We start from the raw sequence: 24,025 nt of genomic DNA on the forward strand, positions 1-24,025 counted from the left end.
TTTTTTAACATTTGTGGAAGTACCTTCAATGAAGACTTGTCTTATAGTAAGCTATTTTTTGGGTGACACTGTCTATAGTATATGATGCACAATGCTATCGATAGATGGCTACAATAAAGTGCAGATGTGTTATCGTGATATCTCTGAGGATATGGTTTATCTGGATGTGGAAGGTCACAGTAATGCGAAAATGATGTATAATATCCAAACTCCTTGTTTGTGGTTGTTTTTGCTCTGCAGAATATAGTTTCTTTTGATCTATGCAATTTTTCTTATGTTTATGGTGGCTGGAGTTGCACCAATCAACTCTCTCATTGTGCTGATGAAATAAATGCTACATATTTGATTATCTTGTAAAAAGGCTTGAAATACACCTAAGCACTTACGAGTTTTGAATGCAAAAGCATGAATGCCGTTCTTCATGCCGCGGCTGCTTCTGATTTTCTCGGCACCGAAGCTGCTTCTGACCCTTTCGGCGCTGTGTGCCCGCGCCGGAGCAGGAACGGCTGAGGTACCGAGAGGATCAGTGGGCGCCTCGACCGTTTCTGCTCTGGCGCGGGCACGCAGCGCCATTGGGGTACTCTAATTGAAACTGACGCACGGCAGCTTCATAGCACTGCCGTTTTGCATGGCTTTTGCGTGGTTTCAAAGCTGAAATACCTCAAATTGCGGCTTTGGCAATTTATCTGCCGTTTGGCGTCGTCAAACATCGGCTCGCTCCAGAAAACAGTTAATGCTTTTGCATTAAAAAAAATGAATCCAGAAAGCTATGAGGCTGCTGATATTGGCCTCAAGTACTACAGTAGCGATACTCCATTCACCCTAAAGCTGACAATACGGTCGAAGCTGTTCGCTCATTACACCAGTCTCATCTTTCGCCACATGATCACGCCCACTCCCATACCCATGCGCAGGGAGCAAGGTTGGGTGATGATTGGTTCGGTGGGCATGTAGCTAGCTCTCACCCTGCCATCAGCTCGGGGGTGTGCGAAGCATAGTGTGTAGGCACATTGTTTTTGTTTATCCACTGTCCCCTGTGCCCACACAGCAGGTAAGGACCAGGCATCCACAACGCTTAAACAGAATGCAGAGAACCATAGGACTGCAAGCTTATAGTCCACGAAAACTGCCTCTATTGATGAGCTTTACTTACGGAACCAGTGCCTCCCAAGGCAATGACCTCGTGCCTGTAACTTTCATGTGCTGCAAGCTAAGCTACGACAGAGTGTAGCGTCGCTGCACCAAAGTGCATATGGAGGTCGAATCTTGCAGCATCTACTATTCAGAAAATTTTGGATGCTAAGCTCTTGAGTGTTGGAGGCTACTTCCATGGTGCAAGCTCCTACATAGGGTAAGACCCTCCAAGGATATCGTCACACACAATACTTTCTTGTGCGCTACTAACTAATGGGGAATTCCCTCGGTGGATTCGGAGCGGTCCAAAAGCGCTACATGCTCGAGTGTTTTGAGCAGTCACAAACGTGCACGCAAACGGCCCTTCCAGCGTTTTGTGTCGTCGGCGCTGAAGGAAACGCAGGCGATTCTGGCGTGTGGTGACAATAGCGGATATGCAATTTCTACGCTTAACTGCGCCACAACGCTTACCTTGCTGTGTCTGCGTTGGCGGTGCTTCACGCGTGGCAGCTGTGCAAGGCGGGGAAGCGACAATTGCAGAGCAATCGCTCCGCAGCCGCTGCGCTGATTGCGTGAACCTCACACGCAGCCCGCGCTGCCTTCACAAATCCTAGCGTAAGTTACACTGCGTGTCGTATGACAAATGTTGCGTAAGTTGGTACCACGTGTGTCAAAAACCAACCGAAAATCGCACTAAAAACCTTAACTTATAAAAAAACTTTTACACATATTTTTTTTTTTTTTTAATAACACATGGGTATTTGCGGTACAGAACTCGAACTCGCGTGTATGCTTTTAACGAAACCTTATTTGCGATTTGCGTTCCTTGAACACGCTCTTTCGTGGAAAATCGCGTAAAACAATTTTCGCATAATCCGACCTCTTTTTTTTTTTTTTTTTTTTGATATTTCGTGGTTTTTTTCGCACGTGTGCTTCAGCCTTCAGTCGCGCCCACTCCTCTGTAAACGCCAAATGACGATTGATCTCGTCTGCTGCTTTTACGTTACCGAGCGCAGGAACTAATAGCAGCTAGGATAGCCGTAAAATCGTTAGATCTTGATGTTGAAGAAGAAGAAGAAAAAGGCTTATGAATAGTGATGAGTACGATGAGCAAAACTACTTTTTATTATTATTGATGGAAAACGGGCGCCATCTCGCAGACTCGTTGCGACTGGCGGCCCTTTGTTCTACAGCTGCCCCGGAGCGGAGCTGGGCAAGTAGGGGAAACGACTTAACGAAGTACAGCGCGCGTGCATCGTTTCTTTTCTTCTTTCTTTTTTTTTTGTTTGAATTTAAAATAGTGATACCGTGTTATTCTAGAAATATCTAGAATTCTTGGCGGTGGCCTGGTGCACATACTTAGTCATAACTGAGAGGTTTTGCATGTGGGCGTTGTGAAATTGTTTTTCTGTGCTACCAACTTGATGTGGCTTAACAAGTTCTTGTTTTGGTCAGATTCCCAATTTTCTTTGCTGCTTTTAAGTTGACCTAAGACTATTTATATTATACAGTGAGTAAGCAAAGTTTTTTAAATGGGTAATTAGCTTTAGCATTGAATATCCACAGTTTATTGACTCACTAACAATTTTATGCTGATATATTATTGCCTTTAAACTAAACAGCTAACTGCTCTTGCCGTGCGCTGCTTGATGATCAAAACTTTTTATTTATTTGAATATAAATTTTTACGCTTTATTCCAGGTTTTACAATTTGTGAAAAGACTCTTTATTTCATACTCGTAATGATTCTTTTTCAAAATTATTCCTCTTGAATGTTCATTGATTTTGCTTCAATTATCAATATTTTAAATGCACCATACTCTTACGACGTGGCCGAACCTGTCGCGAGTTAAGACATGCATCCAGTGGTGGCTGAACAACTCCGAGGTTTATCTACTCTGAAAAAGACAAGGTTCGAACACGCCACGTGCCAAAACGAAAAAGCACACGATCACAAGAAAAGAAAAGATATGCACGTGCTTCACACGTGACAAACATGATTACAAAATACACAAGAAAGCGTTTGTGGAAAACAATAACATGGCACTGCGTTTTCCACACATACATGCACATGTTTCATAAATCTAAGTGATCATTTGTCTCTGAACACCTCCTGATCCTAAGTGGCTGCTTGAAACCAATGCTATCAATTTTATATATTGGATTTCAGTTAATTAAACTGCTTGACATTTTAATGGTGGTAGCTCTTGGGCATGCTGGACTAGCAAAGTAGAAAAGGCACTCTCTTTTTTAAGTATGAATGCAGGAAGTTGATAATAACAAAGGACATTCATGTGCCGCAAATTTTCTACTTCACAATGCACTTCTGGCAGCTTTTGGATGCAGATCTGGGCTTCCAACTCAACTTGCTTGCTGCTCCACACCACTTAATGAGGCAGCCGATGATGGAAGCAGAACCATAAACACGACAGCTCTAAAAGGTGCCTCAAACACCACTTCGGCTCATCACAATGCTGTGATACAATACAGCAAATGCACTTTTGTGTTATTGCCTAGTTGGCTTGGTCTGTCAAAGCACAAGCTCCATTTCATCTTCTTTTTTTTTTTGTCTTTGCTACTTCAAAGGCTTTTCATTGATTGATTTCACCATCATTATGCGTGTCTCAATCTGTCTTTGTCTTAAGACAACTTGCTGTTGCAATTTAGGAGAAGTCAAGAGCTTGCCTTCATAGCTTTGACCAGCATTCAAGGTGTACAAGTGCATGGGCGCCTTTAGCTTTGACCGCATTGCACTAGAAAGTTCTCGCGGTGTATGGCGTAACTTCACCGATCCCCGACCTGACACCGCACCCTTTCGTTTCTTTTTGCCGTCAGCAACGAATTCGCCCGGGTGGTAGCCGAGGAGTACCTCAAATTCTTCGACTTCAATCAGCGGCCACTGGATGCCGCCCTGCGCATGTTCCTGCACCGGTTCTGCCTGATCGGCGAGACGCAGAAGCGGGAGCGCGTGCTCGTGCACTTCTCCAAGCGCTACCTCGACGCCAACCCGGGAGCCTTCAAGTCGCAGGGTAAGCACTACTGCAGGCTCTTGTCCGACGTGAAGACTGTTCTCGCGTTTGTTAAAACCGCTGAAGCGTACGTCGCAGCACTAAATCAACACTAGGGACAGTGCAGTGCCAATTCGAACGCAACTTAGCACCGATGCAGCATCTTAAAAGTGTTTTATCATCAAGATAGTATGAAGTCGTCACTGCATCGGCATAGTTAGCGCTATTTCCAGCACTGACTAACACTGCTGCGGTGTACGTGTGAACAGGCCTTGAGCTTGCCGACCACTTGTTGCAGATGCGGTGCACACGCTGACTTGCGCGCTGATGCTCCTCAACACGGACCTGCACGGAGAGGTAGGCACCAGTCTTTCTTTCATTTTTTCTTTGATGGATCTCGAGTCAAGTAATCCTATAATGGCTCGCACAAAGGCAGCCTAGTCATTCCTAAGCTGCCGCTCAAGTTTATATCTGTACAGACAAAGAGCGCTTCCGTCTTGCGTGGCACTCACTTTTGAGGTGCAGTCTTCAACGTTTTGTTTGAGGCATCACCCAGCCTTATGAGATCTTTTCCCATCTAATATATTTACGTCAACAAACATGCCGTGGTCTGTGGTCCGCTTTCGGACAGTGAAGTTGTGCAAGTGAAACGACCACATTGGTATCTGTGCCAAGTGACCGAGTGTCGCTGACGCAAAACCTGCTTGTGGCACCATGAACTTTTTTTTTTTTTTCCGTAGCAAAGAAACTGCTGAAGGCTTCCTAAGAAAGGTATGCTATTTGCAAAGCAGAGTTAATGCTGCTTTTTTTTTAGTAGAGGCAAGGAAAAATTAACAACTTTTCCTGGGAGACTATCAAATAAAAAAAACTGACAATCTAAGTGCGTATTTTTAATTTGAACTTTGTTAAATTTGAAGCGTTTTGCTGTCCCTATGAGGTCTTAATTATCGAGCTTCGACTGTGACAAGCATAACCCTTTTACGTATTCCTTCTAGCCATGGCAATTTTTCTATTTGTCCATGCGAGAAAATACTAGGGTTCAGTTTGCATGGAGGATAGGGTTTCTGGACTTTATACGGTGCTCTCCGTTTTGTTCTTGGCAGAGAAAGTTGGTTTTTTTTAAATGGGGAGTTTCTGCGGGCTAATTATGGAAGCTATATTTTTTTTCTGTGCTCATCTAAATGCAGAAAGGTCCGACCACCTCCATTTCTCACCACGGTTTCCCATTCCGGTGCCCTGTTGTTCCACACCGTTTGCATCACAAATTGCTTTTCAGCAAGAAGGATGGTCTTGCTGGAAAGGACGAATTTGCCGTCCTGCTTCGGAAGATGCTTGATTATGCATGCAGACCCTTCAGCTATGCATATCGCAGATATTTGCGGCGAAACCTCTCGTAGTCGCTTGTGCCTTCGACTCCCGAAAACATATCCCAAACAGGAGCCGAAGACTCAAGGACTCTCATTCTATTGTCGCTTGTTCTCCATTGTAGATCGAAAATGGTCTAGGATTTCGTCAGGGACCCAAATGAGGCATTTCAGGAGAATAGCAAGAGATAGAGAAAGGGGGTTCCCCCTTTAGATTTTAAGGTGCTTGTTTTCTTCGTTTTGTTTAACAACGCTAGGTACCCACGTTATTGGCACAAGTGGGATGGCATATGAAACTCGTTTGGCTCTGAAACTGAAAGTAACTTAGCATAGTATAGAGGCAGCATCCATTTACTGCAGAATATGGTATGTTTCTAGGCTCGTCAGAGAGTCACTACCCAGAAGTTGTAGGCGGTGATTCTCCGGTGACCTTCCTATAATAACTTGATAAAGCAGACTAAGAATAAAAGAGAAGTGTTACATTTATCTCCCCAAGCTGGCAATGAAGCAAAGGAGGTTTTGAAGTGTTATGTGTTGATGACGACCAAATTCTTACTTCCTTTGTTTCCTCTTTTTGGCCATTGATAGGCAAACATGTCACTAAGTGCACTGCTGAATATTGCTTTTATACCGATTTATTTTCCCTTTTCTTTGTTAGTGTAATAAAAGTATATGTTTTTCAATTACTGAATGGCGTTTTAAAATGCTTTGTATAAGTGTATCACAATCACTTGTGCGAGCCGGCTTTGTGATTGGGACATAGTTTGCAGCATGTTTTTATATTGTCATGTAGGTCTTTTTGTGTGATGATTGGTGTATTTTGCTGTACCACAATGTCCACCCTGCTAAAATCTCAATGAGGTTGCAGTATTGAATAAATAAGTACAGTGTAGACCGCATATAATGTATGTCGCGGGAGTCGCGAAAATCCGCACTATAAGCGATACCGCGCTATAAGTAAAACATCAATTTTTCAGGTTAAAATACATGCCATGAGACAACTTAGCTTTGTGAAACAATTAATTTATGTTAGATGAAAAATAAAGCTTAGTTTGAGGAAAGTCTTTACTTCACCAGACTAGTACACTTCTCTCTCAAGTGTGTCACACATTTTGAAAGAAATGAGCGACTTTTGCCTGGTGCAGCCTTTTAACCGCGTCGCAAGTTGTGGACGGACGTTGCGAGAGTTCAGGATTGCTAACACGAATCACTTTTCTCCGGCGATGAAAACGCGTGAAAATTCGCATCCTTTATACGGTACGCGCCAGTAATACCTTCAACTTGACCGCAGGCATGAAATGCTCCAAATAAGAAATCCAGGCGATGTTCGAAAACACAAATTCTTAGAAAGCACCACTGTAGTCGAAGTAAACAAACACGACGACACGGGCGTTTCTGCCGTCTTGAATGTGCCGCCGACATCGCCGCACGAATAGGTGGATCTTTCCTTCTAGTACGTGCTGGATTATTATAGCGACACACAACGAAAATTCACAGTCAAGGATAGCGCTTTTACGGGGAATGATGAGCGTCCACCACGCCGTATGCGTCGACGATCACAACCGACGCCATGTTTGCGGGTAGAAGCAGCCGGCCTGCGACCGGCATGCAACGCGCGCGAACACTTCTCCTCGACCTGCGATTGGTCTGTCGTTGCGGTTGTTTCCAATGCAGCGGGGGGACGCACAGCACGCACGTGAACGACACGTGCGTGCGTCCCTCCGTCGCTATGTCAACTGAAGCCTCTCTCTTCGCTTCTTCTTCGAGCAACCTGCTTGTCCCGCAAGTGCCGCTTGCGGCTCGCGCCGTTATCTAGTGTCGCACAGGGAAGCGTGCTCGCTGCATGGGCAACGCGGGTCAGTCGGCGCGGTCGGCGGGCTGCTCCAGAAACCGCACTATAACCGGTATTTCCCTTTGTGCGCCTGCATATTAAGCGGTATCAGTGATGTGATTGCTGCGCCAATTGTGCCAAACTGCACCAAGGGGCTAACCTTGCTACATCCTGCTACATTTCACCGAAATATGGCTAATCTGCGCCAAGCCTGCGCCAAAGAAGCAATTTTGGTCGCCTTTCAAAAACGAAACTAAACTGAGAACCGTAATTGAGCATGCGTAAGCTAGGTCGCACAAGACGCCACCCGACACAAAGTACCCTGTATCAATCGTCTATTTGGTCTTGCATGATTTTTCCCAACGTCTCGCGTTTCGTGTACTCGTCGTCTCAGAAATCTCGTCTCGCGTCTTTTCTTTTTTTTAGCGGTAGACGCAGGCGTGTGCGGACTCTCGGACGTTAGTGTATCGGGTACCAAACATGCCGTCATGCTGTGAAACAAAACCACGTTTTTGCGCGGCGGGAGTTACTTTTTGAGCTGAAGCGCTCGTGCGACGTCGTGTGTCGCCGTCCCCACGTCGCTGCAGATATGGCACTTTCCAAACTGAAACGCGACGACATTCCTGCTCTTGTTTAAATCATATGCTGCTATAAAAATCTCTCTCTAACTCAATGACTGCTTGGCGAAGTTTTGATTACTTAGGTTTTTCCTGGTGGGCTTTCTTTCGAGAGGGACCCCGGTACGTGAAAAATCTGCCGTGAAAGAAAGTTGGTGAAGAGAAGTGAGCTAAAGCAAAGAAGGCAATGTCTGCACGCTGAACCCGCACAGCGTGCTTGTTTGTCTCGAGTTCAGTCGTTGCACGAAGCGCTCCAAGAACTTTTTTGACCCTGATTCGCAGTGTCTTGCATCGATACGCTCAGGTTCTTTTTTTCTGTGTGTACCTCGCCTGCCGGCCTGGCAAGCGCGAGTCGCTGGACTGTTTATTGTCGTATGCTGAACAGTTACATTTTGCATACTATTTTGTTAACCATGCAGTTGGCGACGGAGCGCGGAGTGGCATGGTTTTGGTTTCAGTCGAACAGCCGTTGTCTCCGCGCGCGCGACGAAGCTCATGTAACTGCAAGCCTGCCGAAGTTGCCCTTACGTGCTTGTGAACATGATTGCAACAGAGGCACCAGCCGGAACGCTTGGAATGCGTTGTTTTACGTTTGCTTACTTTTTTTTATAAAAATCTGCCACGTCAAGAATTAGTAAAACAATATCAATTTTTTTTTACGGAATTGCTTGGCAACGCCTACAGCACTGTGTATTTGTGGGACGTCTCAGCAGCAAAAACACAAGCAGCGAGTTCCGCCCCAACACGTCACATTACGACACAACAGAAAGTGCCCTTCGTTTGTCCAGCACTTAAAACGAATACTTAATTTTCTAAGAATATATGCTCCAAAAGTCAGTTTTTGCTCCGAAACACTGTTTCGGAGCAAACGTGTTTGCTCCGAAACAGTGTTTCGGAGCAAACACTTTGCTCCGAAACACTGTTTGGCTGCTCCAAGACACTGTCTTGGCTGCTCTAAAAGCGACATTTGCTGCTCCAAAACACTGTTTTGGCTGCTCCACAAGGTGCTCCAAAATGGCTTAGGCCAATCAAATCTCTGCGGTATGCAATTACATGGAGTTCTATGGGAGGCGAACCGGTGGTTTAAAAAAGCCGCGTTATACCCGGTTCTGCACTATAAGCGGTTACGTTGTAAGTGGTCTATACTGTAATAATATTTCACAAATGTTTCAAGACGTCACTGTATGAAATATCTTGAGGAAAAAGTTTGCTTCCTGGGGTTAACTTTTCACAGATGCCATGCCTTTGCCTACATATTTCTAGAATAAAGTTTTCACACTGTTCACGATTAAGTTCCCACGTAATGTATGTTGTTTGCATTTGACATTCAGGAAGACCAGGTGCTTCGTGCCATGTGAAAGCACTTTTATGAAATGTATTGGGGTTAAGGGCACCCTGGCCCATTTATCCCAGTTTGTTGCCTCTAATGTAGTGACAGTGGTGGTCCTGCTGTGGTTGGTCATGTGCAGAATATTGGCCACAAGATGACCTGCCTGGAGTTTGTAGAGAACTTGGCGGAGCTCAACGAAGGCGAGAACTTCCCCAAAGACGTGCTCAAGGCCTTGTACATGTCCATCAAGACGGCACCTCTTGAGTGGGCTGTGTAAGATGACCCTAGTGGTTTCCTTATCTTCTCGATCTACACAGAGTGAAATTGCAGTGATAGTACCTCCATCACTTGACAGATGCATGCACTACTCATTACCTATAGACAAGCATGGCTACAGACACTGTGTGACCCCCGTGCATATGCTGGAACCTAATTTCTGAAGAGCAAAGCGTTGGTGCACATTCTGCTCTGGAGCCAGTGCGGCTGCCTCTGCATGACATCGAAAACATGACATTTGTACACCGATTGGTCATAATTTTGATTTAATTATTTTTTGGTGTAGTTAAAATAGAGTGAACATTTACTTTATCTGTTATTCGAGAATAAGCATTTCTGCATTACTGTTTCCCATTGTTGCCTTGGCTATTTCTTAAACCTCAACTGCTCAGCCTTTGACAAAAAGGCTTGTGGCACTAAGTCACTGAGGGAGTGGAAGCAGTGTAGAAAATTGCTGTTGAATTAATTTTTTTCTTTTTACAATGAGTTATTTAAGGCAGCTTAAGTGACTCCAGACTTAGTGAACCTTGAAGTTTTGAAAGAGTGTGCAAAACCTTTACATGTTTTGCACTGTCGTTCTCATAGCCAGGTAATTTTACAAGTTACTCTAGTTACGTTTTCCCGATTCTAATGCACTGGTATATCTAAATTGTTGATATCTGAAAACTAACTTGGTGCCAATTCCCACTGTGTGGATAAAATAATGATCGCTGACCACCTCATTGAATGCACATATGCACAAAAGTTGCCGGAGTTTGACAAGGGTTCGTCACCAAAACGTGCAGATGCTCGATTAATTTTTTTTTTCTACCAGAACGATTACTTTTTATATAGAGAAGTTTTGTAATATAATTACTTTGTTTTTCATCTTACAAATGATGAACAGCAAGGAGGCCTTTCAATCGCCCTGCCTCCAGCGCGAACTTCCTACCTCCGATAATGCTACAGCGTCGCGTGAGATTGTGCTAACAAGGTAAAGCCGTGGAAATGATAATGGAAAATGGCAAACAGAAAAACATGGGGTGGATAGGTGGTACCCATTGTTTTGTGGAGTTGCTTGCATCACTAGTGCCAGCTCCAAAACATGTTACGTCTATGTTGAGGGGGCTGTCCTCCTTACCCCGAGTTTTCCGAGGCTTTCCTTCAGGGCTGCTTTTAGAGTCCAGTTGTAATTTGCACGTAATTTCAAACATGTTAGTTGTTGAAAAAAGTCTGCATTAGAATCGTGCAAAAATACAATATTTGCAATAGACTCCCTGAGCTCGGCTTAACCGCTTTTGATCAGTTTTCTGCCAACAGTGTCAAGAACAAACTGTAAACGTGCTCCCACGCCACATTGCGAGAGTAAAACGAAACCGACAACCAGAGGACGTGCTTCATGCTCTGCCGCTCACTGTCCAGGGACGACTCTGAACAAGACGGTACTTCCTCTCAAGATAATCAGTCCAATGCGTCTGAAGCCAGGCCTGCGGGATTCATTGGCCACAACCCATTCTTGGAGGTGCGCACACTGCCTCTTCCTCTGTCTGTTGTCAGGTTGCCTTTGGAACTGCTATGGAAGCTTCGCTTTAGAGTATCGGCACTTCTGCCATCTCGGTGCTCAAAGTCATTATTGCCAGTTGTATTGTTGTTGCCAGTTATAGGGAGCTTCATCTTAAATCGCAGGAAACGTTTTTCCATCTTTTAGAGATGTTAATCCAGTCTGCAACAGAGAAAAACAATATCAGGTTGGACTCCTGACACCATTTCTAGAGCTCAGGACGGGACATTTTTTAATCGTAGCTGTTGCCAATGTTGCTTGCTCTGCACTAAGCGCTAGAATGGCGGCACTCACAAGATAATCGAGGTATGGAATGCCGATACTTTAAACATATCTTGTTTAGTGGCTCTAGGTGGGAAATCTTTGAGCTTCGACATTTTTTTACAGTGCCAGTAGTCACTAGGATTAGAGAATGAAAACGTTTGAGCAATGCTATATTCAGCATTTACTAGTCTCTTCCAAATAAGTTCAGCTTTGGACAGGATGGGCTTTGTTGCTGTTGCGCTATTAAACTGTTAATCATCATTACCCCTTCTGCTCGATTGCTAGTAATCATATAGTTTGTTAAATCCTCCTAAAAATTGTGGCCGCCAAAGCATGCAACTCTTAATTGCCGTCATAACTTCGACTGAAAGGTGCGACCCAACCATCGCAGTTAATCCCGGCACAGTTATTATGCGGGCTTTAACTTTTTCAATCCCTCCAAAGCAGTTCTTACGCCAAGGCCGCGTTGTACTACCATTTGGATTGAGTTCTTTTTGTCATTTTAGATACTTGAATTAGAGCGTATAGCTGGGGGAGTGACTGGGCATTTTTTGTAGTTTAGTATGTCAAACTTGCATACCTGCCAATTCTCCCGAATTTTGATCACATCTCCCAATTGTACAAACAAGACCTCAAATCTCGCAAAAAATGATTGCCATAAGTTTTTTTGTTTTTTTTACGTTTTATTGTTATAATCATTGCGCGTGTCAATACGAGTTACTCGAGGGTAGGTTTAGGTTACTCCGGCGGGTTACCACATGACAACTCGGAGCAGCAGCGTAAAACGAGGGTAGATTTTCAAACGCCAATGTACAAAACATCTACTCTGGAGTAAGTTCAAGCTAATTTTGGAACATGGCTTTTATGATCATGGGTGCGCAGCTCTAGGCAAGGTGCTGGGCTTTAGTTGGCTTTGTCAGGTCGTCGAGTGAAGTGCGGAACGCCGAGCTACTCTTTGTGTTTCCCCGGGTTTAGTTGAAACGATCAATGGCACTTTCAAAAGCCAAGAGGAAGTACTTGCTAGTATTTCTGAGATCGTACACGGCTGACCACGATTGTCAGTTCGTGGGAGGGTGACAAGCATAGATTCTATACCATGTGCACCTGTGATGTGAGCGTTTCGCACTGCGGCAAGGCCGACACCAAGATGCACATCGCCTCACAAAAACATCAGAACTATCTTCGTGCCACAGAAGGGCAGGGCACCATCCCCAGTTTTTTCCAAAACAACTGCAAAGACAGTGTAATCCGCACAGAGTGCCTTTTCACAAAACATTTGTGTCAAACATAAAAAGAAAAAAAAAAGTTTTTTTACCTTTTTTTTTTTGTGGCAGTCTCCCAAATTTTTATGTTGGTGGGTTGGCAGGTATGAAATTGCATAAAATAAATTTTGGTAATATGTTTTTTACAATAATATTAAATACTTGCATGTGGTTTTGGCTAGCAATTACAACAATGACTTGGGTTGGCGTGCCGACAGAATGAGAACGGCAGGGAGGAGCTCCAGCCTCCAGCACGAGCTCCTTACCTTCAATGAAGCTTGTGTGTCTCGTGGGCCTCGAGCGTGCACGCGCGGCCAACGTATGGCAAAAGGCAGCGCCCTGCAGTACTCACCTTGTCGGTGACCATAGTGTCGTCACATTTGTGGCACTCGTTCCTTCGTAAGACTCGGTTGGTAATTTTCGGACCCAGGTCCCCAACCCGAACTGTGCTACGGAGTACAAGAAAGGTTACGTGATGCGCAAGTGCTGCTTGGATCCGGGAGGCAAAAGAAGTAAGAGCCCTTTGCTATTTCGCGCGTCGTCAAAGTGCTTTGGCCTCGCCGAGGACAGAGACAAACCTTTTCTTGGAGAGGTTTGGCGAAGCGCCGGCAAATGTTTAAGACCTGCACGCAGAGAGGCTTGCTCACGCGTATTTGAGAGGAAGCAAACAGACTAAGGTTGGGGAACAAGATGACACAATGTCATTTCCCTAAAAAGGAAGTGTGTTTACAGGATTCTCAAACTTGAAGGCGACGAAGGATATATCGACATATTTTTTAACGTCCCGACTCGTAAAAGGCTTTGATCCTGCTCGGCTCGAGATTGAGACACTTCAGTGTAACGACTATCATTTTTACGGGACTTGCAACTCATGAAGCAATTTGTACGCAACAGCTCCCCTGGGAAAGCGTGGCTGGGAGATGTTCTGCGCAACGCTACGGGATCTTGTACTCTATCTGCACAAGGTGAGTGGTGCCCCCTTCTTGTAGGAAGCTTATCTGGAGGAAACGGAGGGTGTGGCAGCTAAAACCGACATTCTTCCTTCGTTACCAAATTTCACACTTTTACTGCGCTTGAAAAGGAACCTTCTCGAAGTTTCAGAGTGGCAGTCGACGTTTTTTCTAAGAGACTTATTATTAATTGAAATGTCTTTACTTGGTTTGGTGTTACACTATCATTGCCATCAAAAGCAAACAGGAAGCTTTGCTACACGGTGTGTGCTTCACGGGACAAGTATGCCTTGAGAAATATAGTCTCCTGTCTGACCTTTTTTATTTTTTATTGTTTGAGAATCTAATTGAACAAACTGCAATGCTGGGTTAGGAATATGGCAAAGACAGTAGTTGCACCCAAGACTATCCCACAATATGTCCCCCGGTACCCATCATGAATTTCATTGTTGTTTCAGTGTCATCGAGCAGGGACTGCTGCAGCAAATGTTTGAGGCAATACCAACCACAAAGCACAGGGGTGATGAATACCGCACCTCCACTAAATGTTAGAATGATGTGCTGCCAACAGTGAGGAACAGATAACTGAAGATAATGAAAGATAGAATGTATTTTGTGGATGCCTTGCACGTCTAGGCACACCACGGCTATTTGATCTTCATCTTCGTAACTCATGCAAATCAGAATCTAATTGATTACCTTAATTATTCCTTTCATGTTGAAATCACATTACAATTACTATAGAGGACTTAGCAATTTCAGAAAAGATCAATGCTAGCTTTAGTTGCCATATTCCACTCAAGCATTGCTACATAGAATGGAATCTCTAAAAGCAATTTCTTTTGGCAGTGATTATTTCATTAATGTGGTTGTCACAACTATGCACATGCATGTATGGCATCTGCTGTGCACTGTGTTATTAAAACTGAATTGATCATAAAATCATGTTTCCTTGTATTAGAATGAAAGTGACCGCATGTCTCGCCAGCGTGCTTGCGGGACGGTCTTTTTTTTCCTGTTTTGGCTACCCCGAACCCCAAATAGATAAAAGATCTGGTTAAACAAAGGGATGCATCAGTAGAGAGGGTGCTTCTTCTGATCAATGAACAAAATATGCTTTAAAGGGATACTGATACTGAAAATTACTTTGTGTATCACATGTAAATAAAACTACCATAATAACCCGAGAGATAGCCCACCTAAAAGCGAAAGCAAATGGGGTGAAAATATGGGGTAGGTTAACTTTCGATGTACAATCAAAAGAAGTTGAAAAACTGCTACTTTTAGAGTCTGTGACCTGCGAAACTTGCGATTGCAGGGAGGGGTGATGAACCAAAATCGACTGTCCTTCCTAGTCAGCAATGTTCGCTTATATCCCGCCGTGGCTAAGTAACGCCATTTCTACCGAGGTCACCGTCGGCCAGGTCCCTGCGATTACTAGAAGTGGGGTATCTTTCGGTGTTTATGTGAAAAATAGCAAATCCTGCCAAATACATTTATTTATTTATTTATTTATTGTACATACCCTCAAGCGCCGAAGCATTTATCTTTCGGCGGTAGGGCATCTCAGTGTATTACAGTCTGTAAAGGGTTTTTACAAAAATAAATATTCCAACCGAACATGTTATATATGCATGCCAAGCAGTATACAAACTGCAATGAAAAGAAATATGCACAGGCATACGAAATAATATCAAAGCTGTTAGTTGTTACCTAAATTCTAATCTCTCAACAGAATACCCCCCCCCCCCCCCCCCCGACATGCATCCCCCTTTGGGGCCCTAGGAATATGGTCACTTTACATTGTATAGGAAAGCATTTGTCAAAACTTTGGGATGTCTTGAGGTTCAGTCCAAAAAAGGTTTTTACCTTCCCTACTTGCTTTGCATTACTTTTTTTTTTTTTTACTAATGCCTACCGGAAAATACTGCGGAAGCGCCCACTATTAACATTTCTCAAACTTGGGAATTCGGCAAATTATACGTTAAGCACCCACAGACTTTAAAGCGCCGGTATCAACCGAAAATATTCACCCCGTTGCGCTGGCCACAAGACTGTCGTCGGCTGTCATGACGGGAATATCATGTGAAAATAAATGTGCTTTCTCCGATTCTGTTCACCCTACCTTAAAGGTGCACTGACACCCCAAAGGTTGTATTCTTTTGTTGTCTAAAACGGTGCAAGTTGTTGTCATAAACACAAAAATACCACAAAAACAAAACAAAAAAAATATGTGTGCGCACGGCTTTCTTTTTGGCGTTTTTCTCTTCCTTTTTTTACATCCTCGCTTCTTTTAATTTGGGACGTCAAAAATTATGAAATTTAAAAGCTTTGTAAGCGACATTTCTATAATATTTAATAACGGCATTTGTAAAACATGATTTTCACGCAATTGTGAACGCACTACAACCCTTCTTTTTGATATACCAAAAATCGAAGTCCGGAGTGGTGTCGCCTCCTAGCTTTTATTCCTCCCTTGTAAAACATGGCGGTGCTGGTGGCGCTCAGCACATGTAGCACTGAAGATGATCGGTGAGTCGGGGAATCAGACGAAGTTCTCTTTCTTATGTGCCCAACGACCTCTCAGACTTAGAAAAGGAAATCAACAAACAGTGAAAACAATTGGGTTTGGTGTCTGTGTACCGTAGTTTCGGTTGTGACTCCGCCAGGGCAGCCTTTCATGCAAAATTAGTGCCACATTGTTCACAAACGTTTGGCGTTCTCGTCGACCTCAAACTGTTTCAAAAAATTTGAGATCGCTGAAAGGGCCCTAAAAGAACTTCAAACTCGAAAGTGAAGCGTCGTCTACTCACAGTGATAGGCGGCAGGCCCAGAGAATAGCGTTTGATCGTGGAACACGAGCAAACACGACACTTCGGGTCGGGATGGTTCGGAGGCGTGAGAGAAACTCGAGTTGCGGGACGACACAATCTCTGACGTCACCGCACTGGCTTCAGCTTTGGGAAATCATTGTTTTACTTCACAAATACTGAGCTCCCAAGTTCCGAATTTTGAGGGTAATGTCCAGGCATTGTTTTTAGTGTATCGAATAATAAAAAAAAGAAAAGTATTTTGATTTGTTAGTGAAGAGTTTTTTTATTGGCCACCATCTTGGTTTTTACTGATTTGATCGTACAAGTGCCCATGTCTAGATAGACACAGTTTTCAGTGTTTGTGGGGTGTTTGCTTCCCAAGCATATTATGTTAAGTGTATAATGTCCTCTCTGTTATTTTTCACTCAACTCCAAGAAATATATGATTTTGTCTAGAAGAACAGTTTTACCTTGTCTTGTAACTTTCATGATGAAGGTGCATGCCTTCATGAACTTCGTTTCAGGATGAACAAGGATTTCGCAAGAATCAGCTGTATGAAAGCCTGCATAACTCTATTCGAATCCATCATTCATTGGCCACCAAGGCAACAGACTACACCAAGAAGCAGCATGTGTTCCGACTACAGACAGCAGACCAGGCAGAATACCTCTTTCAAACAGGGTAGGTCTCCAGGCAGCAGAAACGCCATTTTTGTTTATGCCTGCACCAAAGAGTCCGCTTGTGTCCTCCCTGCATCCCTCGTATCCTCAGGTTTTCTTGGCCTCAGTAATATGAGGCGTGCTTGTAGTTCAAGGAAATTTCTTTTTGTTCCGCTTGATAACTGTAATACAAAAACGGCTTGACACAACAAAAATAACAATTTAATTAAACGTTTTGCCTCCCATACGGGAGGAATTTTCAGTAACGCACAGAGCAAATGAGAGTTGCACGAAAAGTTTGATTATTTAGGCATGAAGTTTCTGTACATATCCGGCAGGGGGCCATGGTTCTTGTTAACCAGCAATGGGTCACTTCTGCGTTTGTCATCCTGGATGAACCAAGATTCCAGCAGCATTCTCGATCCTCTCGGTCCCCACCTTTTCTCCCTCTTTGACAAGGTCGATGCCTTGTCAAAGTCAAATTGGAGGCCTGACGTTCATGCGTGGTCGACGAGTTTGAATGTGAAGCGGGTGGCATCCGTGGAATTGGCGACGTCCCGTGCGTGTTCTTTTAGTCTTGTTTGTAGTCTTGTGCGAATAGTGGATTTTGAGTTTGAAGCGAATTCGAAGCGAATAGTGGTTTTGTCCGAATATTTTCGAATCGAATATCGAATAGTTTTTCCACGCCTTTCACTACCAAAACATAATGCTTAGACAAAACCCCAGCGAAACTTGCGAAGGTTGTTCCACCTGTTCAATTATAAGCCAAGTTTAATCTATCTATATTTATGAACTGTGACCTCAGAAGGTCTGATGTCTTGGGATGGTAAGTAAACAACAACTTTGTAATAAAATGAATCCAATGGAAATGGCCAAATATACCCAATTTAGTGAATTTACAAATCTTTATTATTCTTTCTTTAATTTCGAGTTAAAAAGGAATGACTCACGCATGATGAATGCAGTTTGTAAGGGCATCTCTCCCCAACATATACTCTTGCAAAACAGTCAGTTTAGTTTTAAAACTTTTACTACAATGTAGATACTGTATACACATTCACAAAGTTTCCATTTATTTTCATATGCAGCCGGCACGCGTGCACCATCCCGCTTTGAATGTATGGTTTTCATCCAAGCACGCAACTGCGATATTCATACTTTTCCAAGTGTTTATCGGGGCGGGTTACTCCGTTGAGTGCGCTTCTTACCGAGCACGATGTAATGTGGAGAAGCAACACCCGCGGAGCTTGCTTACGCAGGTATTGCTTCTCCGCAGTGCACCGGTGCTCGGTAAGAAGCGAACTCAACGGGGCTAACCCACCGCAATCAACACTTCGAAAAACGCGAATAGTGAAGTTCTTCTCGAAGCGAATATCGAATAGTGTATTATTCGGAACTGCTATTCGAAATTTTGAATATTCGCACAGCCCTACTTGTTTGTCTTTTTCGTCCCGTCTCTCCATGTAGGAAGCGTCGCATTCCTTGCACTGCACCAGGTAGATCCCGCCCCTTTCTGTCTCTGAGGGGATCGGTTCTTTTAGCTTAGAGATAACGTTGGCTATTGTTCTGTAGGCTTTGTATACAGTTCGTACCCCCAACAGCCTAAGCACGCGTCCCAATGCCGATTTTTTGGTAGGCTTCGATTTGACTGGAAATTTGCAGACCGCATCAATAACTTTATTTCAACTGATAACCAAAATATTTTATAAAAATAAAATTTTTCCGTGAAGTTATCGAATTTTCAAGTTACGTCGGCCGCAAGGGTTTCTATTTTTCCCTACCCGCGTACGTCATGGGTGGGCAGGCGGACGAGCGACTCGGGCAGCCGCGAAGTAGCTTTCTGGGCGCCAGCGATCGAGATTATTTTTTCGCAGCTTCGAGGTTGAAAGTTCCTTTGCAATGGGTAGCAACCTGTGCTCCACGATAGAGAGTAGAAACAGTGCCGGGAAAAAGTTCTTTTTTACCCATGTTTTCGTGGGACAAAAAAAAAAGTATTCCCTGTCAGCAGTGGATGTCAGCCACGTCAAGGTGCTGTGTGCCCAGAAAAGTGAAAACATGAAACATTTTCACTTTTGCTCGGAATACTTTATAGCTGCGTGCTGCGAGTTGAGTATCCTTCAGCAGCTGGAACAGCTTCAAGAACGGCAAGCGCAAACTCAAGCCGGCTGTGACCACTACGACATCCGTCCAAAGAGGAGCGCCAATAAAATCGACAAAAATAGTACACACTATAGCACTATAGTCAACATTTTGCACAGTCACATTTGTTATTCACAACTGGTTCAGTGATATTTTTTTAAAATTTTTTATAAACACTATATTTGTTTCGAACGTCAAATCTAGCTTGGGCTACTCTCAGAGTTCCACTCACACGGCCGATATGTTGAAGACGAGAAGTGAAACGTCTAAACAAAGTTCAAGTCTGAATTTAGACATGACTTATTGCTATTCCTGGCATGACATATTGCTATTCCTGTCTGCTATTACAGAGGTTTATGGAGCAGGTGTAGAGCTCCATTAATATACATACGATAGAGCCTTTGCCTGGTTTGACAAATGGTTGGCGTGCAATATTCTCTGCTAAAGAAGTGATGAAAACGTCTTTAATTTATTCTATTGCAAAAAAATTTTATATAGGGCTGAAAAGATTTTTTTTAAACCATGAAGGATATTATTGTCATTGAGAAGAGGCATGCGAATTTACAGCTGATGAAAACTGTGCTAAACTAAAATTTAATTTAAAAAACAATCTTCTATAGAATTACCCCTTCCCATGTGCTCTCATTGATGGGTGTTTAGACGCGTTGTATTCTACTCCAAAAGTAAAAAAAACATGGGTACGAATTTTTTTAGTAACTTTTTTAACATATTTTGAATTAAAAGTTTTACGATGTCTTTCTGTACCTAACACACTATTGTATCTTCAAGCAAATATGTTTTTCTTGGAAGATGAACAGTGTAATTTTGTATTTTATACGCATTCCATTGCACCTTGATGTTTGGCTTGGTGGTTGCAGAGTTCTTTTAATTCTCGTTTTAACACAATCTTCATGGCCAGTAACCTGCCATCTGATCTACACAAATAAAGTTCATTTCATATTATACATTTCATTGTTTACGGGAATCACAGTCTACATGTGTAGGGTCCCAGCCCAGCTTGCACATGTTCGTCGCTTTGGAAGGCAAGCAATGTATGTGCCACACGCACGAACGCTGAAAATGGCATCGACCAGAAGTGCTTTTCAGAAATGGTCTATAGATCTGTAGCTAAATTACTTAAGCACTAGGGAGCATATTCATGCCACAAGAGGACAAGTGCTGGCACCTGCAACAGTAATTTTTCTAAAGAAAATCTCGAACAAATGGTACGCTCCTTCAGGTTATACGAGCGTTTGGGGCATCTGCACCCACATTCCAAGCATTTTCCGTGGTGATTTGGCAATTTGTCAAAAAATATATTGCTTGACTCTTTGACCTTTCTTCGCCAGGGAGCTTCTAATAAAAAGAGATTGGATTTACTAGCGATATCATGAAACTAGCGAGCCACAGCTTGAGCGTACCGAGTTGCAATAACGGGTTTTACAAAATTCCAATTGCTCCCGTTTTCCTTTTTTTTTACTTTCTTATAGTTTAGCACGTAGGCCAAGGCCATACCTTGTGCAAAGGTTATTGTCAACTTCAAATAGAAAGAATGCCCAAGTTTTCTCCCTGTTAGACGCGAGAAAGGCGGGCGTGAGCATACCTGATTGTCGGCCGCGCGCCTCGCTGCCCACCCGTGACGTCACGCTTGAGTGGAGGGGAAAACTGGGGAAAAACCATGGAGAACGATGTTTCGGTTTCGGTAGCAAACAAAATATCACCTTTTTAATTAACGAGAGTGAATCTGGGAGAACGAGATAGCATTTCGGACTCAGGAAGCCATCCGCATTCAGATTATGCCTTTGGATTAGGCAGCTCGAAAAATCGGCGGAGTTCTCCTTTAATGTATGGGATGCACACGATGTCACGTGTTTGTTCGGCTTGATCCGCACGCTGATGGGACATTTGTTTGTTAATGCGGTTTATAAACCGGTCGGGGTAGTTACGCTCCTTTAAAGCCTCCCGCACGTCTCTAAGTTCTTGATTGCTAAGCGATGAGTTAGATGGGACTGTTTCTGAACGATGAAGTAACGATCTTGCAACGGAGCTTTTGTGTTGAGTTGGGTGATGAGAGTGGTAGTCAAAAAAGTTTTGTGTGTCACATGGTTTATGACCTGCCAAAAATACCATTGATCACCAATTTTCTTTATTCCTTTTTACGATACTTTTAACTAATTTCTGAGGATAACCCTTATGACCTTCACAGCTATTCTTGGTGACTAAACGCCCTTTCTAAAACTCGAGGAACTCTCCACACGAGTCTCTTTGCGTGGGAGCAGAAGAGTTAAGCGGAAGTGTCAGGAGTGCCCAACGTGTAACAGGATAACAAGGATTTCAAGGGAGGAACTGTTTTTTCATGCTGTTGCAGCGATGCCAAGGAACTGCAGAGCTGGGTAGACACACTCAACTTTGTGACTGCCAGCCTGTCAGCGCCACCCCTTGCCGGTGCAGTAGGCAGCCAGAAAAGGTTCCAGCGGCCCTTGCTTCCTGTCAGCCACACCAAGCTAAACCTGGTCAGTCTTTCCGATTGTTTGTTTCTTCAAACCGACACTATAGATTAGAAGTGCAAGAGGCAGCGTAGAAATATTTCCAAGAATGAAAGTTGACCTTTTTATGACCAAGGCCCATAATAGTGATGTTTCTGTTCCTCACAGAGAGAACAGCTGACAGATCACGAGAATCGTATTGTGTGGCTGGAGAAGGAACTGGAGGAGCATGTGGCAAACGCTCCCGAGAAAGGAGCCAAGTCTCGTGCAGTGGCGGAGTTCGTCGAAAAAGAAAATTTCCTCCAGTGTGAGGTAGGGCTTCGATGAAGCTTGGCGGTGATTTTTCTGTTTTGTTGCAGGCTAATCTGCAAGATGCCTTTCAGCGGGGTATAACCTGTTGCCTTTGTCTTTATGCGTGTCAACTAGAGCGGGTGATATATCCGTTTTGTGCGAACTGGGGGCTTGAGACAGTCTCCAAGGAACATAAAAGTGCTTTTCAAGGGGACTTGAGGGAGGCTCATTTGGCTTTCAACTTGTCTGTGGCTATTGAGAAAGGGGAAAGCTTCCCCCCCCCCCCCACCTGTAGGTCTGAATGTTCCCGAGAAGCATTCGGGGTATACTATGATAATTGGAGCATGAATTCAGCTTTTTCTTTGTTCAATTTATATTTTGCTTAACAAACAAGGTTCATTCTTTTTTACAGACTTGATATTTCGCAAATCATGACTGAATCGGAGACTATTTTATTAACTATTTGTTATATGCTCATCAAACCGTCTCCATTGGTTTAAAACACCTTCCCACATGTGGGGCACCAGAAGGCAGTTAGTAGTTAGCTTTTATCTGCTTTTTAATATTGCTTTGCCCATCCTTGCTGCAAGCAACTTTTCTTCCGTGACTGAACACTTGCTTTAGTTCTAGATGCAGCTTATTGTTTATCAACGAATCGGTGGCCACGCCGTACGTCTTTTTTTATGATATGCAATGATATTGAAAGGTCTTTCATAGCTGTCTAGCCCTGATCCCTTCAGTTTTGTGAGACTATAAAATTTACATCACCATGGATTGTTTGAACGTCACACCGTTCTTGTCGGAGCACTCCCATTTTCCAAGCTCATGCAACCCACACTCGTAAGCTTTACGTATGCAGCAGACTTAGACGACGTACACCTTACTTTCTCTTCTGCAGTTGAGGAGATACGGCACTTACGCCTACCTGCTACGCTCCAAGATGGCCCAGTACCCCGAGCTGGTACCAGCCCTCGTCGAAACGAGCATCGGCGAGGTGGACGAACCCGACCAGAACCACAGCAGCGGTAACGGCGGCGGTGCTTGCGTTCTGGGCCCACCCTCCTCCCTCTCCTCCTCTCCCCCACGGACTAAGCACCATGCGGGTGTCCACAAGGGCACGGTGCTAACGGGGATGCCGGGACCCACTTCGAGCTCCCCTCGCAGTTCCCCCACCCGAACCAAGAGGCCCACACAAGACCGCCTCAGCTACCGAACGGCGGTCCAGAAAGGAAACGACTTTATTGCATAGCTCGTCGTCGTCGTCGTCATCGTCGTTTCCCCACTGCGACAGAGCTAGAAGCCCCTTCTCGTGGCATTACCTAACGTCGTCCTTCGAGGCCGGCAACCCCTAGCGGAGGTTTGTATCGAAAGAGAGCTTCGAGGCGTTCCTTCGGTCTGGAGCCGAGGCCGGGAAATCAGAATCTGACTTGCGAAGCTTGTTGTGCACGACGTGTCTGTCAAGCGCAGTTCTTGAAATGTTGAGACTTGGGACTGTGGAAGCTAGACCACGGGAAAGCGCTGAAATTCCCGCAATATTTATCTTCCTAGGTTGAGATTTAATCGAGGGTGTGAACGGACGACGGAGACAGTAATTTTCTAGGTTTCCGAGTCAGCTCGTGGCGATGCCTCGAGGTTGACCGTCTGCCGTTGCGAGTGCACCGATTATGCTAGATGTATCTGTGGTGATGAGAATCGTGTGGCGACGACAAACTCAAAGCCTACGGAAGGCTGAAAAATGTTAAATTGAACAAAAGTGAAGGAACGTGCTAGAATGGTTCTTTTGGAGGGAGGGTGCCCAAGTGGAGAGGGGGATTTTGGATGCTGTTTCATGCGAACCTCTAGCCATCGAAACTGAACTGAGAAGAATGCAGCGAGTGTGCTTTGTTTGACTAGCTTGAAGCCTTCAAGCGAAGGTGTGGAACAAAATTGTTCATGATAGAGTTTTCATGTTGCCCCACTTGAGACCTTCGGAGGAATTGAGACCTTTCTCATTTACTTTGTCTTATTTAAATAAAAATTTTTTCATGTTTTTTTTTTTTTTTTTTACTTTTTTATGCATG

General features: G+C 44.0%; 1 protein-coding gene across 1 annotated transcript; it reads left to right on the forward strand.

Moving 5' to 3' along the window:
• Positions 1–91: 91 nt before the first annotated feature.
• LOC115323432 (PH and SEC7 domain-containing protein) lies at positions 92–23,410 on the forward strand. Its single transcript, XM_040219672.1, has 11 exons — positions 92–195; positions 3,970–4,163; positions 4,441–4,499; positions 9,424–9,557; positions 10,962–11,061; positions 13,057–13,138; positions 13,521–13,591; positions 16,914–17,071; positions 21,557–21,701; positions 21,843–21,986; positions 22,864–23,410. Exons 1-11 carry the CDS (start codon positions 92–94, stop codon positions 23,212–23,214), a joined length of 1,542 nt encoding a protein of 513 aa, XP_040075606.1. The 3' UTR covers positions 23,215–23,410.
• Positions 23,411–24,025: the final 615 nt, after the last annotated feature.

This window comes from Ixodes scapularis, unplaced genomic scaffold (genome assembly GCF_016920785.2).
Source record: "Ixodes scapularis isolate PalLabHiFi unplaced genomic scaffold, ASM1692078v2 PGA_scaffold3__209_contigs__length_174095766, whole genome shotgun sequence".
In the NCBI taxonomy this organism is placed as follows: Eukaryota; Metazoa; Arthropoda; class Arachnida; order Ixodida; family Ixodidae; genus Ixodes; species Ixodes scapularis.